Genomic DNA, 16,566 nt, shown 5'->3' on the forward strand with positions numbered 1-16,566 from the left:
ATTGCTATGCTGTTTCTGGAAAACTAGGTTTTTTCAAACTTTTGGACCCTGCGGCTTATGGAACTGCCCTGTATCCTGCTTGCTGTGCTCTGGTGGGGGGGGGTCCGCTCCAGCACAGACATGGGACTTGTGGTAAGACACCTCACCTTGTTTTCCACTACCCTTTTCTAAGTCCCCTCTGCCCCAAGGATTTCGTCATATACTTTTCAGATTTTGCTTTTTTATTGTTTTTGTTTTTGGGTTTTTTGGTTTTTTGTTTGGTTTTTTTTTTTGCAGTTTTTGGCCAGGGCTGGATTCGAACCCGCCACCTCTGGCATATGGGACCAGCGCCCTACTCCTTTGAGCCACAGGTGCTGTCCCCAGATCTTGCTTTTTGAGAGAGATGGCACCTTCCCTGGCTTGAAGCCCACATCCTGTGTGTAAAGTGGCACTTGAGCAACTCTCTGGGTGCAGGTCTGCTGCCACCTCAAGGGGCAACCCTGGCTCTGGCAGACTCCCTGCCTGTGTCCAGCCTCATGGAAGGATTTCCACTGACAGACCCCTAGACAGTGCCCCTTCCTACTGCCCCACATGTCTGCCCATGTGGTTTGGGGTAGGCTGGGCATACCTGTGAAGTGGACAAGTGTCTTGCTCTCTGGGCCTGACACCCAGGGACAGCTTTCCTGAGCCTCAAGATTGACCACTCTACCTCTGAGGGAGAGGTGGCCAGGAGACGACTCCTCAGCCCAGAGCAAATGATCCAGCCCAGCTGCTAAGATGCTACCCATGCCCAGGACCAGCTTAGAACCCTGGCCAGAGCAATTCTCCAAGCCGTCCCTCTTCCAGGTGAAAATGGATCCCTTCACCAAGTAAATGGCTCACCCCACCCCACCCCTATACTGTACCTCTGTCCCTGCCCCTGCTTCCACCAGGGAGTATAGTCCTGGAGGTCCCTGGGCAGAGTGGACCATGACTAGGAGCAAGGTCACCAGCACTGACTCTTCAGCTTGCCCCAAACCCTGAACAAGGGGCTGCAGGCCACAGGCGGGGGCCCGCCCCACCCCCCATACGCACAGATCAGATGTATGGAAGGGAGGCAGCTGAACTCCACAGGATTGTTTTAAATCCTGGATTCCAGAGCAGACCTAGCCACAGGCAGCAAGGACTCTAAGGGCTGTTTACAAAATGTTTGTTGTACAGGGCAGGCTTCACAGGCTGTGCTTGGAGTCACTCCCCCTAACTCACAGCTGTCCCTAGACCCTGGCTGCCAGGGCGGAGTGTGTATGGAAAGTGGTGTCCTGGGCTGTTCTCCCCTCCTGGTCAGAGGAGGTGACAGTGGCTTCAGGAAGAGGCAGGTGTGGGGCGTGTGTCAGGTAGATGAGACCCACGGAGTCCCCCAGGATCAGCGAGGGTCGAAACCAAATAACCTCTGAGCAACCCAGCAACAAGGAGCTAAACTTTTCTTTTATTGTGACAAAAGACACAACACAAAACTTCCTTCCTTCCCCAGGCCTGGCGTGCAGCTCCATGGCCTTAGCCCACTAGCATTGCAGCCATCTGTCTCACAGTAATACCATCCTCCCCAACTGAAGCTCTTAGAGATAAATTTTGTAAATGGTCTCATTCAACAAATTTTTGTTTGTTTTGGTTTGGGGTTGGGGGAATTGGCATTCCTGGGGGGCTCAAACTCATTCAACAGGTTTTGATTGGGCTTCTTGAGAGGAACTGCTCTGAATGAGTGAAGAGGTGAGATGGGCTGGTTCCAGCCAAGAATGTGGTGGCCACCAGGGCAAGAGGGAGTGAGAGACAGTAGGCCCAGGAGGGGAATGGGGAACAGAGACTTCTTGGCCCCACTTGGCAGGAGGAACACCTGAAAATGGGTGGAACTTCAAAGGGATGTTTTTCCTGTGGTCAGCCTGGCCTGATAAATAGCCCATGTGAGTCCCTGGTCATCAGGGAGCTGGTGGGGCAGGGGTCCCAGGGCCAAGGACACAAAGGCATGGCTCTGTGAAAGGCCCGGCTTTCCAAACCACAGAGGGAGACAGAAATATGCGAGGCATGCTGGCTCTGAGAGGCTCTCATCCTCGGGCCATCGACCCCCTGGACTGACTTCAGATAAATTACAAGTCTGCCCACAAGTACTTTGGTGGGAATCTTGTTTTTCTTCTTTCAGACAAAAAGCAGATTTGCTGACAGATTAGGGACCAGGGGGTTGGGGTGAGGGGGAGGTCACCTAGGAGCACAAAGCCACATGGAGAAGCATTAAATCACCAGTTAATGAGATGCTGCAGTTCCTCAGCTGGGGAGACTAGAAGATTCAGGAGAAACCTCTGGAACTACTGGGAAAGGCTGCTAGGCCTGGCTGCTTCCCTGACTCTCAGGGAACTGGACCAAGTTGGCAGGACCAGTGTTTCTCATTTCCTCCCCTGGGAATTATTAATAATTCCCCACAAGAGGAGTGGTGTTATTATCCCCACTGAGGCACAGGGCAGTGCTTTGTCCAAAGTCATATCCCAGTGAGTGAGCGAGTGAGGCTCAGACTAACCTCTTCTGTGCAACTGCAGCTGTCCCTCCCTGCTTCTCTAATGCTCGCATGGCACCTTCTCATGGGTTATTTGCCTATTACAAGTGTATACAGTCAATACAACAGATATGATTGCGCTCACTTCGCAGAGCAGGAGCTGAGGCCTGGAAAGGCTTCTGGCTGACCCCGAGTGCCTGCCATAAGTCCGTCTCCATACACAAATGCACAGAGCAGGATCAGGCAGAGCTGGGTTTGCACACTGACTGTTGTGGGACCTGGGACCAGGCGCTTCACCTGTCTGTGTCCAGCTCTGTTCATTTGTACACCGGTGATAATAAATGTATCATACATAACCTTGGCGTTATTGTACATGGTCCACCTACTGCAGAGCCGGCACAAAAATCAATGCTCAGTGAGTGCTTGTTAGGGTCCTCATCATCAACAGTGGCAGAGGAGTGAGCCATCCTAGAGGCCCGAGGCCAGCTGGACATTGCTGTTCAAGGAGGTTTGGAGGTGGACACGGGTGGGGAGATATGCCTGCAGGGAAAGCTCCACTTCCCCAGACAAACAGGCAGAGAAATGAAAAACAAGGGCATGATTTTATATGAACCCTCTTCCTGAAGCAGAAACACTAATGGTACGTTTAAATGTCAGGGTTTGCTCCAGGCCCTGAGATTTCAACCCAGGAAAGGTGGCTGGTCATGGTTAGTTTTCTTGTAGTGTTGTTCAGTCCTTGGTCTGAGCCTTCAGCAGGAGGGAGGTCTGACAGGAGGGAGCTGCTCCCATAGCAGTCCTCCGCTCAGTGGCTTCTGAGGCTCTGTTCTCCATGTTTACAGGCAGGGGGCATTTGGGTAAGGGTATGACTTTTGTAGACCCCATCAAGGCATGGTCACCTAGTTGTGTCTTATCTTGACTCAGCTTTTGCTTGTTCTGGGGTGGCCAGGGTTAGGAGTCCCACAGCATTCACAGGGTCCTACATCTTTGTTGCCCAGGTCTTGGTGGGGACACTGTTCTGGGTGAATGGGGTGACTCTTAATTATCTTCCCTTTCTTTTTCTTTTCTTTTTTTTTGAGACAGAGTTTCAAGTTTGTCGTCCTCCGTGGAATGCGATGGAGTCATAGCTCACAGCAACCTCAAATGCTTGGGCTCAAGAGATCCTCTTGCCTCAGCCTCCCATGTAGCTGGGACTACTGGCATCCACCACAGTGCCCAGCTGTTTTTTTAAGAGATGGGGGTCTCAGTTTTGCTCAAGCTGGTTTTGAACTCCTGAACTCACGCCTTCCACCCACCTCAGCCTGCTCAGCCTCCCAGGATGCTAGGATTACAGGTGTGAGCCCCCTGCAGGCTTCCATCCTCCTTTTCCATTTCTCTGTCAGTGGGGGACCAGAAGCAGGCTGGGGGATACCCCTGGAACTGGGAAAAGGTAACCCCCCACACAGGGGCCTTCACAGCCATCCCCTCCCCTCCAACTCAGGCCCTGCAGCAGAATCTAGTCCCTGTCCCTGCCATGTTTGCTTTTCCTCCAGGAGCCCTTGCTTTCCCTCCCACAACTCTGGGTTCCCTTGCCCACCCCCTAAGCCTGTCAGCTTGTCTCATTTCTGGCTCAAGTCTTAATCACAGGGTTTAGGTATTTTCCCCTGGGGGTCTTGAGGAGAGTGGGCGGCATGGAGGGGGGCTTTCCAGTCGGGATCCCCTTCACCTTCTCAAGGAACTGGAACAAGGTGTGTGAGGACTGCGAGAGTGGGGAGGCCGGAGCAGGCATCCTTGGGTTCCCAGGCCCAGTCCTCAGGCACAGAGGACACCCCCATGGCTGAGGCGTCCTCAGAGGACAGCCCACCGACATCTGTAGTCTCCATCAGGGGGCCCTTGAGGGGAGTTCCCTGGGCCACCCAGGGACCAGCAAGTTCCCCCTCCAGGGAACTGTCCTCTCACTGGAGCTTGGCTGGGCGTGGACACTTCCCCCCTCCCCCCCTTTACGCGTTCCGGGAACCCGTCTGGAAACGGGAATCTGGTGGGACCCAGGGTGAAGGTGCAGAGGGAACCCAGGGCGCCTGACCCGCTTCCCGCGAGTTCATGCAACCCCACCCTGACAACCCAATTTCTCTCCCTCTCCCACAGGACAACCTGACAGGGATGGAGGCTGCCCTGGCTCCATCCTTTGCAGAGGGGCCTCCATTAGAAACTCCGAGGCCGAGAGAAGCCGAGAGGATAAGAATCCAGAGTCGGAGAAGCTCGTCTGGTGGCCCGAGAGGACTGACCTCCTGGCCTCTCCCGCCCACCCGGTGCCTGCGCTCCCGCTTTGTCCCCACCCACCTCCGAGTCACCTCCGCGTCACCGCCCCTCTCTGGTCCTAGGGTCCCGGAGCAAGAGAAGGCGCCCTGTGCCGCGTCTCTGGGGCCCTTCATTCCCCACTCTGACAAGGGCTTCTCCAATGGCAGACGCAGGGGGTCCGCCTCCGTGCCCTGCGTGGTCCCCAGCTGCCCTCGCCTGGGGCGCCCCTACCCCGGGGCGGCGCGGGCCGAGGAAGCACTCCGAGGAGCCCAGCGCTCCGCTGTCAGGACTTTTATTGCCCACGGTCCCAAGGCCCCAGGCCCTGGGTCCCCTCCTGTCCCCAGGGCTGCGCCGGGCCGGCTAGAAGAAGTTGACCACCTTGCGGAGCGACTGCACGCGGGCGCTGTGGGCCTCCCAGTCGGAAAAGCTGCGGAAGTCGCCCCTCTCCACCAAGTACATGCGGCCGCGGTAGTTGGGCTCCTCGTACAGGACCCACCTGGAGGCGGAGGAAGGGTGGTCAGGTGGCTGCAACCCGGCTCTGGAGAGGAGGGCCAGCACGCACCCCTCCTGCCCTGGAGCGGTCCCCTTCACTCTGGGCACCATAAGGGGCCCAGGCCCTGCCCTTGGCTGACGTCCTCCCCCAACCTCCACCCTCGTGTTCCATCAGAGCTGGGGAGTGATGCGTTTTGTGTGGGAGATGCCCAGAAGCTGCCCATTTTTTCAGTCAGTCCATGGCAAAGCCCGAAGGGATTGCAGGATGTGCTTCTGCTGCCATTGACCGCCCCTGGCCACTCCTGTTCCCTGAAAGGACCGCCTTGCACAGGCTGGGCACCAATTACAGCTTGTCACTCACCCAGCCAATGCTGCCACCTTCCTGCTGTGTGTCCAGCACTGTGTCAGGCATGGGAGGGGCCAAAGTCAGTCAGAAGGACATAGTTCCTGCCCTCTCCTGCCTTTCCGGGGCTGCACACCAGTGGGAAATGGGCAGAGGGCAGGACACCGGAGTCCCCATGGGGTCCCTACACAGCTCTGAGTGCCTGCCCAGCACCAACAACCCAGACAGCAGAAATAGGACGAGTCTTGTGGAGGTCCTGGGAGGCGGGTGATGGTGGGGGCAGAAGAGAGTGTGGCCTACCACCTCCCAGAAGACCAAGGGGCCAGCACAGGTAACCAGGAAGGTCTAGGGGAGAGAGGAGAGGACACTAGGAGGAAGCGTGGCCTCTGCCATGGAAGGGAAGTGTGTCCAGGGAAGAAACCCCAGGACAGCTGGGGAGCAGGGGCTGGCACAACCCCTGTCCTTCCTTTATCATTTCAGAGACAAGTGTGGCTCGTTACACCTAGTGTCTCGTACTATCTGCTGCTTCAAGGGTCAGGGACAAGAATGAAAAGAGGTGGAGGATGGGAGTGAGTAGGGAGCTAAGATAGGCCTGGTCCCGTCCAAGGCAATCTCACACTCAGGGCTCTCCCACTCAAGGCCTCCCTACATCCACACTTACAGCCACAGCTGGGGCCTTAGTGGACCCTCAGGCTTAAGCCAACCCCTCCTTACCATGGGAAGGGCAGGGAATACTCCAAGTAGTATCCTGGGCCATTTCCATGGAGCTCACACAGGTGTCCCCAAAAGGACAGGACAGGGAATCAGTTGGCTATCCCTAGCAAACCTTCCCTCCCCTGTCCTGACTGTGGCTGTTGGGAGGACACAGGAAAAGGAGGGGCCTGGAACAGTGGTTCAGCCTGTAATCTCAACACTTTAGGAGGCTGAGGATAGAGGATCACTTGAGGCCAGAAATTAGAGACCAGCCTGGGCAACATAGCAAGACCTCATTTCTACAGAAAATAAAAATTAAAAAGTTAGCCAGGCCTGGTGTCATGTGTCTGTAGTCCCAGCTACTGAGGAGGCTGAGGCAAGAGGATGGGTTGAGCTCAGGAGTTCAGGGCCATAATGGTCTATGATGGCACCACTGCACTCGGCCTGGCCTGGTGATGAGCAAGAACCAGTCAAAAGGAAAGGAAAGGAAAAAGAAAGAGAGGAAGGGCACGGCCTGTCCACAGCAGCATTGTGCCCTCCCTGGGGACAGGAAGTGAGGAGGGCAGAAATGTCGAGTGCATTTCCCTCTAAGTACCCTCCAGGACACATCAGAGGCCATCGGTCATCGGTGAGCTGACTCAGAGGGAGGTAGCGGAAGGCTCCTGCCTCATGTTCCCCCCACACTAGACCCCAGGAAAGGGCTCCTGGACATGTGACTATCCAGATCCAGGGGATCCAGGGGTGTCACCATCTGGGCAGCTTCTCCTTGGCAAGAGCTTAAGTTTTCTTTGAAGAGTTAAAGTCCCCATAGGAGTCAGAGGCTGAGCACACTGGGGACCCTCACATGTTGTTACCAGCCTCAGTAACACCCTGCTCAGCAGCTCCTCACAGGGAGGGTGGGGATTCAAGGAGCCAAACACCCCTGCAGTTGAAAACATTAGCTTCTATCTTCCACGTCTTTCTCTAAACAAGCCACTGACTCTCCCATGGGGGTGATGGAGGAGTGTGTCTTGGGTCTCAGACCTCTTCCATATGAAAGGAATGGAAAAGTCCATGTGACTTTGGCCTGATGAGACACAGTTTAGCTAGCAAGTTTTCCAAGGAAAATTGTTTTGGGAATCTACTCCTGGATTCCCAAGTGCCATCAATGTAGTGCAGATGTAGAATTTCAAAAAGGCAGAGAAATAGGCAGAAGAAAGACAGATGAGAAATGGAATCCTGGAGTGGGCCAGAGTGACAGAGAAATACCAAGAAGGGAGCCAAGGTCGGGCCACCCAGGGCAAGGTGGCCTGGTGTGATTGGTGTCCATGGGGGATTGGTTCTAGGACCTCCCACGGATACCCAAATCGCTGGAGGCTCACATCCCTGATGTAAAATGGCACAATATTTACATATCACCTACACACATCCCTCCTATACAACAAGTCCTCACTTAACGTTGTCAATAGGTTCTTGGAAACTTCAACTTTAAGCAAAATGATGTATAACAAAACTATTTTTTCTTATTAACTTTATAATGAAATGATGTTGAACCAAAGGATATTAGTGGAGGAGCTGCCATACCTTTTTTTCACTTAAGTTTGCAGTATCCAAAAACCATCCACAACGTTAAGTGAGAACTTACTGTACATTAAATTGTCTCTAGATTACTTATAATACCTAATGCTACATAAATACAATAGAACATTATAGCTGACCACCTCTCTACACTGACCACCTCCTTAAGTGGACCTAATTTTCACAGACTGGACATGCACCAGACGTATCAGTACAGTAAGCCTAGTTCCTTATTTTGACCACCTCTGTGTGTTGATGAATTTGTCATAGTCCCTTGGATGGTCAACTTACAGAAGTTCTACATAGTTGTTTTACTTTATTGTTTAGGGAATGATGACAAGAAATTTATTTATTTTTTTTTTTTGAGACAGAGTTTCACTATGTCGCCTCAGTAGAGTGCTGTGGCATCACAGTTCAACAGCAACCTCTAACTCTTGGGCTTAAGCAATTTTCTCACCTCAGCTTCCCAAGTAGCTGGGACTACAGGATGACGAGAAATTTTTAGAAAGACATGTTCAACGCATGGCTGGTTGAATCCACCACGTGGAACCCATGGGTAGGGAGGCCAACAGTGGCTCTGCCTCAGTTCAGGGTTTTTCTCTCCTCAGTCCCTCAGCTTGTTCAAATGCCTTTGTGAAGTTCCCTGACCCTGAACTCCAGAACATAGAAGGAAAATGGTTCCTTAGCTGTTTAGACAGAGCCAGGCTCCTGGGCCAATCATGCCCCGTAGGGGCTCTTCTCTTGAGAGGAGGGGACTGAGGCCTGGAAAATGGGGAACTAGCTCTAGAACAGGGACAGACTTAGCTGAAGTCTAGCTGTGCCGCTCACACACCAGGCCAGTTGATCTGAGTCTCAGCTTGCTCCTCCATAAAATGGGTGTGATGATTTTTACCCTGCATGGTCCAGAGGATGAAAAGAGATGGCTAACTTGGAAGTGGTCGGGTAAAGCTTTACACAGGGGAGTACATGGGGCAATGTGGGCTGCCCTTGGCTGACAGAAGGAAACCTGAGTGTCCAGGGGCAGCAGAAGCACAGGCAAGCACCAGGTCCTTGTTTCTTTTCTTTTCTTTTTTTTAGACAGAGTCTTATTTTGTCTCCCTCTAGAGTGCTGTAGCGTCACAGCTCACAGCAACCTCAAACTCTTGGGCTTAGGTGATCCTCTTGCCTCAGCCTCCCAAGTAGCTGGGACCACAGGCACCCGCCATGAGGCCTGGCTATTTTTTTGTTGCAGTTTGGCCAGGGATGGGTTTGAACCCACCACCCTTGGTATATGGGGCCGGTGCCCTACTCACTGAGCCACAGGCGCAGCCTCTGTTTTGTTTTTTTGAGACAGAGTCTCATTCTGTTCCCCTGGGGTTGAGGATTGAGTGCTGTGGCATCACAGTGACCTCAAACTCCAGGGCTCAAGTGATCCTCTTGCCTCAGCCTCCCAAGTAGCTGGGACTATAGGCGCCTACCACAGAACCCCACTAATTTTTTTGTTTTTAGTAGAGATGGGGTCTCGCTCTTATTAAGGCTGGTCTTGAACTCCTGAGCTCAAGCAATCAGCCCACCTTGGCCTTCCAGAGTGCTAGGATAACAGGCATGAGCCACCATGCCTGGCCTATCCACCCAATTCTGACAGCTGCTCTGGAGCAGTGTAGATAAGCCCTCTGGGCCTGGGCAAAATCCCTCCAGCTATTCTCTGCCCACCAGAGTGAGCTACCGAAGGTCTATCTTCTCGGGGAAGTCAGTATGGTGGGGGTTTGCAGACAGGTCCAGTTTGGGGGTCAGCTCTGCAGTGTAGGAGGTGGCAGGGTTGGCAGGCCCACCCACCTCAGAGCAGGTGGGTCCACTGAGAGCCTTTCCACCCCCTGAAGCCTCTGGGACCTCTGGGTGAGCAGGTTTCCCCTGGTTCAAGAAAACTAGTCTATGCCGGGCATGCTGCCTGCCCTATGTTCCAGCCCTATGCTGGACAGGACCCCCACACCTGGCTGTGAAGGGCCCCACTGGGCCTGGGGGTGCAGCCTCGGGGTGGTTACTCACGCTCCATCTCCATACACTTTGATGGCGTTGACACAGTTCTTGGCCCAGCCCCGGCTCTGGAGGAAGGGGCAGTCTTCTATCAACTCCAGGCACTGGCCCGTGAAGTTGCAGCCCTCAAAGATTTCTAGGCGGAAATGTTCCCCATGCTCCAAGAGCCAAGCAAGTGGAAGAAGAACAGAAGGAAAATGCTCTGAGTTTCCCTCCCCACAAGCAAGAGCCCCATGCAGGAAGGAGCTTCTAGTCACCCAGGGTTCAGACACCTAAGAGTTCTGGGGCTGAGTCGGGAGACCTGCGAGTGCCCTCAGCCCAACACACACACTTGGACCCAGCACCATGTTTGTTCTTCCATTGAGATGTGGTTGGATAACAGGATTCAATTGCTTTAAAATGTTTCAAAGCCACTGAACTAGTCCAATCCCGTCTTTTTACAGCTAAAGTATTCAAGGACAAGTATTGAAAGGACAAGCATGACTGACAGCAGGCCAGTGGTCGCTGGGCTCCCCCCTGGGGCGCTCCTGCCCCGGGCATATCAACACCAGGCTCTGACTTCTCTGTCCTGGGCTGTAGGCCACAGGCAAAACTTCAAATGATAATATTTTAAAACTGTAATAGAACCTTTTATTAAAACATGAGCCAAAAATCTAAAACAAATAATAAACCTCATTTGCTGAACCCCCTGCTGGCCTTGACAACATGGTTCACTAGGATCAGTACATACGCCTCCCCGTGTGATTCTCTGTGTTTCTAAAAGACAGAGGGGGTAGCCAGCTCCTGACTCCAGCAGAAGCCCGTGGGTCTGCGTCACAGCTGGCCTGAAGGACAGCTTTTAAGAGCACAGCCTTCCAAAGGTACCCAGTATGTTTTTCAGATAACAGCATTATGCAGGATCCAGGGCTCAGCATTTTAATTCCATTTTCCCAAATATCTGTGGCCTGGCAGAAACACTAAGAAAGCATTCATATGACTTGAGATGTCAAAGCCCAGCTGGTTTTGCAACCAATGTGGAAAAGAGAGGGAGCCCCCACAGAGGCCTTTTCTTCAGGGTTCCTCAGATGTTCAGAACTGCCTGGCCCAGGAATCCAGGGGAAAAGGACAAGGCCAAGATTCTCTGATGGCAGCTGCTCGACCCTGGCCTCAGGAATCAGCCATTTCCTACCTGAAGCTCCAGAATTTACAGTAGGTCAGTTAGTACTTGTGACTTGGGGGAACCCCATTCCTCAAATCCCACCCTAGGGGCATCAAGACAGAAACAATCCTTGGGCATGGAAAGCAACCCCTCTCATCTGCACAATCTGGTCACCCTGTGGGATGGCAGCCCCTGTGTAACTCCAGTAATCCTGCCTCCAGGTTTTCCACTGGCCAGTGATACTTCAGCTTCTTCCATAAGAAGCACAGAAAGCTCTGGAAGGTGCTACAAGATCGCCTTTGCCAATGGACACACCAGACTCAAGTCCACTGTACTTTAGCTGAGTGCTCCCCATCCAGTTGCAAATCCAAACCTATACTATTTTCTTTTCCTTTTCTTAGAGACAGAGTCTCACTTTGTTGCTCTCGGTAGAGTGCTGTGGTGTCACAGCTCACAGCAACCTCCAGCTCTAGGCCTTAGGTGATTCTCTTGCCTCAACCTCCTGAGTAACTGGGACTACAGGTGACCACCACAATGCCCAGCTATTTTTGTTGTTGTTGTTGCAATTTAGCCAGGGCCGAGTTCAAACTCACCACCTTCGGTATATAGGGCCGGCGCCCTACTCACTGAGCCACAGGTGCCGCCCAACCCATACTATTTTCAACAGTGGTTTCCTGACACATGCATGAGAACTCTGCAGAGCACTTCCACCCCGTCCCCTGAACTTGGCCCTCCCAACACCGTCTCACACTTGTGAGGGTGGCTCTGGCAGGTCCTTTTCTCATCATAGAGACCTTACAACTGAAAGGCCCACACTCCCTGATTCCTTGTCCCATGCCTGCCAGGCCTGGCCCTTGGCCATTCCAGCAGAAAACACCTTTGTCCTCAGGGGAGTGGTCCACTCACCATTCCTACAGGCCGACAGGAGCCCATGTGGTCATTGTGGCCGTTCCAGCGGAAGAAGTCAGGGTAGTCACCATGCTCCAGGATGAACTGCTGGCCCCGGAAGTCAGGGTGATCAAAGCAGACCCAGGCTCCACTCTCTACTCGGATGGAGTTCACTCGGTTCATAAAGCCTCGGTCCTGGAAGTTGTCACAGTCCCCGAAGACCTCCAGCTTCCGCCCCGTGAAGTGCTTGCCCTCATAGAGAGTGATCTAGAAGGGCCAGTTAGAGAGCTCAGGGTCCGGGGCTTCCCTCCTTTGGTTTTGGAGGCTCAGCACCCTCAACCGACCCTGAACTCTCAGGCCCCTAAAAGCCCCACCCTGCTGCACACTGTAGATGCACAGCACTACCTGCTGTGGGGCTGGTGCCAGACATAGCTCCCGGCCCTCCCCACCTGTAGGAACTCACAGTGGAGCAGAAAAATTCTAGCAGCTATTTGGGGACGGAATTTCCCCTTCATGTAAGTGCCCACTTGCCAATGGGCTCTTTTCAAACTTCCACTACATTTTTAAAACTCATTTTTGTTTACTGTTATAACATAACACCCATAATAACGTTAAAGGAAATGTTTTCAAAAGAACAAACTCCACCCCCAGCCTCATCACCATAACTCCACATTTCTTTTGCAGAAAGTCAAGCTCCTGTTTTGGGGCCTCCTTAACTGGAGAGGCTGAATCTGCCGAAGTCATGTCATGGCAGAGCCCTGGATTAGTGTTCTCAAAAGAGGGCTTTGTAAGTGTCACCCTGTCCCTCTTTGTTTTGTAGGCCACTCCTTTGGGTATCAGACATGTGTCAGACCCATCAGTAGTTCAGAGGGAGGAAGGCATCACCAACAGGTTGTCCTGGTCCCCAAACTTAGCACATGAAGCAATAACAATCCCCAAAACTCACTTCCTGAAGTGGAACCTAAAATACCAACTATTCAATAACTCTTTCAGTTTCAAGATTGTGGCCCTAGGAGGACCCTGTCTAAGGACACTCCTGCTACCCAGGAACTGTCATATTTGTGCTCCACCAGTGTTTCCAGTCCTCTCAGGATAACGTGGCAGCCCTGCCCTTCCAGGCCCTGTGGAGTCGGCATGGCCATTGAGCTTTAACCACCGGGATATGCAGAGTGCGGAAGCTTTGCTGCTTTGCTTGGGCGCAGAGGTAGACAAACATCCCCCGGGCTGTACTGCTGACCTATGGGGGCTGTTAGTCACTGGAGTGCGACCTGGCCCATGCAGACCAACAGGGCCATGGTATCACCCACACCTGCTCTAATGTGGTCTCTGGAGACCTCAGGCTTTCAGAATACCTGGGATAGGGATGCTGGAGAAGGGGGACTCCTTTCCTGCATGAGACCCGTCTGTTCAAGGGCCTCCTAGTCATTCGGGGAGACCTGGTCACCCAAAGTATTGGAAGGTCCCTCAAAAAAAAAATCAACATTTTGCAGCCCCAAGTGCCCCTGAAGAGATCCTGAGGAAAGAAAAGCTGCCTTTACACCAGCCTTGGGCAAAGGAGAGGCCTGCAGCAGGGCCGGGCTGGGGACAAGCCAAGGTTCCCCCAGCTCAAGGGAGTGAACAGGTCTGCCCACCCTCCCTGCTCCTAACTCTTGGCAGGAGGGGCTGGGACCCCAGAGGAGGGCACGTGGGCTGGACCCCTTCCTACTCACCCACACCAGAGAGGGTGTGGAGCTCCACCGACTGCAAAACCGCCCATTTTATTAAGAAATTAAACCAACTTTGCTTGGGTTTGTCAACAGTTGCCCCTCCCACCATGTCTGCGCATAAGGGGCGATGGTCGGGTCCCCTCAAGCCCCCTCCAATCCCCGCCCCGCGCCGGGTTCCCCGCGGTGGGCAGTGGCGAGGGCGGCACTCACCTTCCCCGAGCGCTGCGCCATGGTGCGCCTGGCCGTCCCCGCGGGTGGCGTTTATACCGCCAGGCACCCTGCTGGCTCAGCGCCGCCCCGGACAAAAGATTTGCTTGGCCTGCCCCAGCGCGCGTTAGTGCTGTCGGGCGTGCTAAGCCCGCGAGGGGCCGCCCGGCTGCTGGGACGACCAGCGGCCACCCTGGGGCACCTGCACGTCGGTCCGGGCCCCTGCCCAAGTCTCCGAGTGATCTGAGAGGTTGCTTCGTCAACCTGAGGCAGGGTATAAGACCCCTTCCCTCCATGACGCCTCTCCTCCAGCCGACCAGACCCCGCTGTCCCCTGCTGAGTCAGGGCCACAGTCACTGGCCAGAGAAGGGTAGGGGGTGACAGTCCCGGTGGTCTGCAGACTTTCTTTCCCAGCGCTGCTCTGCCCCTTAGGGCTGCTCTGACCTCCCAGTGCACTCCCCCCTCATCCTGCTACATGCAGTCCCACAGTGGCGCCAACTTGTTTCTCTGGACAGGAATGGAGCCCAAGCTTCCCTGGGGCAGAGAAGACAGCCTATGCCTCTGGTCTTAGCTCCACGCCCCTGCCCTGGGTTTTCTGCAGCAACATCACCCAAGCCCTGGGCAGCCCCTCGTACTCTAGGCCAGTCTCCCCCTCCTGCTTTGTCCCTGCCATCCTTCCTCTCTGAGACGCTGTTCCTCTGTCTCTCCCCTTGAAGATCCTGCCAAGGTGCCCCAGGCCCTGACTCACTGCCCCCAGCTGAGAGGCCACAGTGCTCTGCACCCCTGCCTCTCTGTTACCTAGTCCGGACCACCCTGGATGACAGGGATCGGTTTCCAGAATCATGCAGCCTCACTGTGGGGGGAGAATTTCCCAGGACACAGAAGTTCTTGAGGTCTGTGTAATGAGCAGAGTAAACATCGACCCCCTCAGGGTGTGTAGTCCCCAGCGGTGGGGTGAACACAAGCAACCAGGAGCAGGTGGTGGGCCCAATGTTAATACAAGCGACCAGGATGGAGTGGGGGCCCGGCTCTGAGATCAAAGGAGAAGCCCAGGGGGCTCCACGAAGTCCCTGCAGAGGGGGAGGAGCTTGGGGCAGTGTGGGCTGCTCCTCCACTCTCCAGAAAGTATATTTTTCTCACCATTTCACAGATGACACACTTCAGGGTCAGGAGAAGGGAGACATGTGACTCTAGGAGCAGCTGGGGCTAGACTAGAACCCCAAGTCACCCTTGAACCCAAGGTCAGCCTTCGCTCCCCTCCCACCCCTTTTCCCACCCAAAGGGGCCTCCACAGGGGCCCACACTCACCAAACCACACACTCCAACTTTGTCTCTGGACATGGGCCCTAGTAGGGACATAAAATTAAAAACAAAATTTCCTGCCAGCCCAGAAGGCCTCTCCACAAAGGTAGAAGAGAAAGAAAACAATTTTATTATGGAAGAAGCATTAAACCAGAGTCTAATGCGCATCCCAGCAACCGGCTCATTCGGGGTTGGAGAATGTGCTGCCTGTTCACGGGGTCAAGGAGAAGCAGCCCGTGATGTTCACGTTTTCAGGATAAACTCGCTCATTTTCTCCTATCTTTATGATGCAAGAAAAGCCTTTGGAGTGGGGGGGAGGGCTGCTGTCTTCTTTGATATCCTTACATCAGGGAGATGGTCCCAGCTCCCCAGGGAGCTTTGCTGAGTTGTTAGACTTGCAAGAGGCCTGTTTAACCATTAAAAAGATTTACACACATCTAGAAAGGTCAAAGACAGAAATCTGCAAGAAAAGAGAGGAAAAGAAAGATGCTTCCTTTATTTTCAACAGGGGAAATTAAGCCTTTTAAAAATAGAGAGACTTTTATTTAGAGCAGTTTTAGGTTCACAGCGAAACTAAGTAGAAAGATTTCCCAAGAAGCTCCAGCAACCCCCCGCAAGCTTGCCCTCCCCCCCCCAAGTGTATCCTGCACCAGAGCGGGCATTTGTAACAACCAGGGGACCCACATAACACATAGGGACACCGGGTAGGATGTTGAGACGCAGAGAACTCTGTACAGACAGTTGTTAAAATAACTCTTATCTTTTAAGCTTCTCACATAATGTAGCTGCTTTCTTTTGCTTTTCTTTGTCTAATTTAGTGTGTGTTTGACTCTAACTTCTCCTTTGGGTCTTCCTTTCCTCCACATGTTCCTGTGCCACATAAAACTTGCATTAAATAAATCTATGCGCCCTTTTCTTGTCATGTCGACATAAGGAGTTCTGCCACCCCTGCAGTATAATGTCATGAACCCATCATTACAGCACCATACGGAGTATTTTCACTGCCCTAAAAATCCTCTGGCTCCATCTGTTCATCCCTCACTCCCCCCATCCCCTGGCAACCACCGATCTTTTTTTTCCCTGTCTTCATAGTTTTGCCTTTTCCAGGATGCCATATACTTGGAATCTTACGGTATATAGCTGTCATGGTTTGAATGTATCCTCCAAAAACCATGTGTTGGAAACTTAACCCCCATGTAACAATGATGGTGGGGCCTAAAGGGAAGTATGTACGTCATGAGGGCTGCACCCTCATGAACGAATTAATGCCCATCATAAAAGGGCTTCTGGCTGTGAGTCGGGTCCCTTGCTCTCTCTTGTCCTGCCACCTTCCAATGATGAAGTGAGAAGGCCCTTGCCAGGGTGCCAGCACCTCATCTTGGATTGTCCAGCCCCGACAACCATAAGCCAACAAATTTCTGTTCATTATAAAATTACTTAGTTTGTGGGTTTC

The 16,566-nt window shown here is 53.2% G+C and overlaps 1 protein-coding gene across 1 annotated transcript; it reads right to left on the minus strand.

The window, feature by feature from the left end:
* Positions 1-5,080: 5,080 nt before the first annotated feature.
* On the minus strand, positions 5,081-13,835 carry CRYGN (crystallin gamma N). The gene is made up of 5 exons (XM_053608751.1): positions 13,815-13,835; positions 12,942-13,019; positions 11,917-12,165; positions 9,885-10,030; positions 5,081-5,270 (listed from the first exon to the last, which is right to left on the minus strand). Exons 1-5 carry the CDS (start codon positions 13,833-13,835, stop codon positions 5,135-5,137), a joined length of 630 nt encoding a protein of 209 aa, XP_053464726.1. The 3' UTR covers positions 5,081-5,134.
* Between the last annotated feature and the right edge of the window lie 2,731 nt (positions 13,836-16,566).

The sequence above is a fragment of the Nycticebus coucang genome, chromosome 11, assembly GCF_027406575.1.
Source record: "Nycticebus coucang isolate mNycCou1 chromosome 11, mNycCou1.pri, whole genome shotgun sequence".
NCBI lineage: Eukaryota > Metazoa > Chordata > Mammalia > Primates > Lorisidae > Nycticebus > Nycticebus coucang.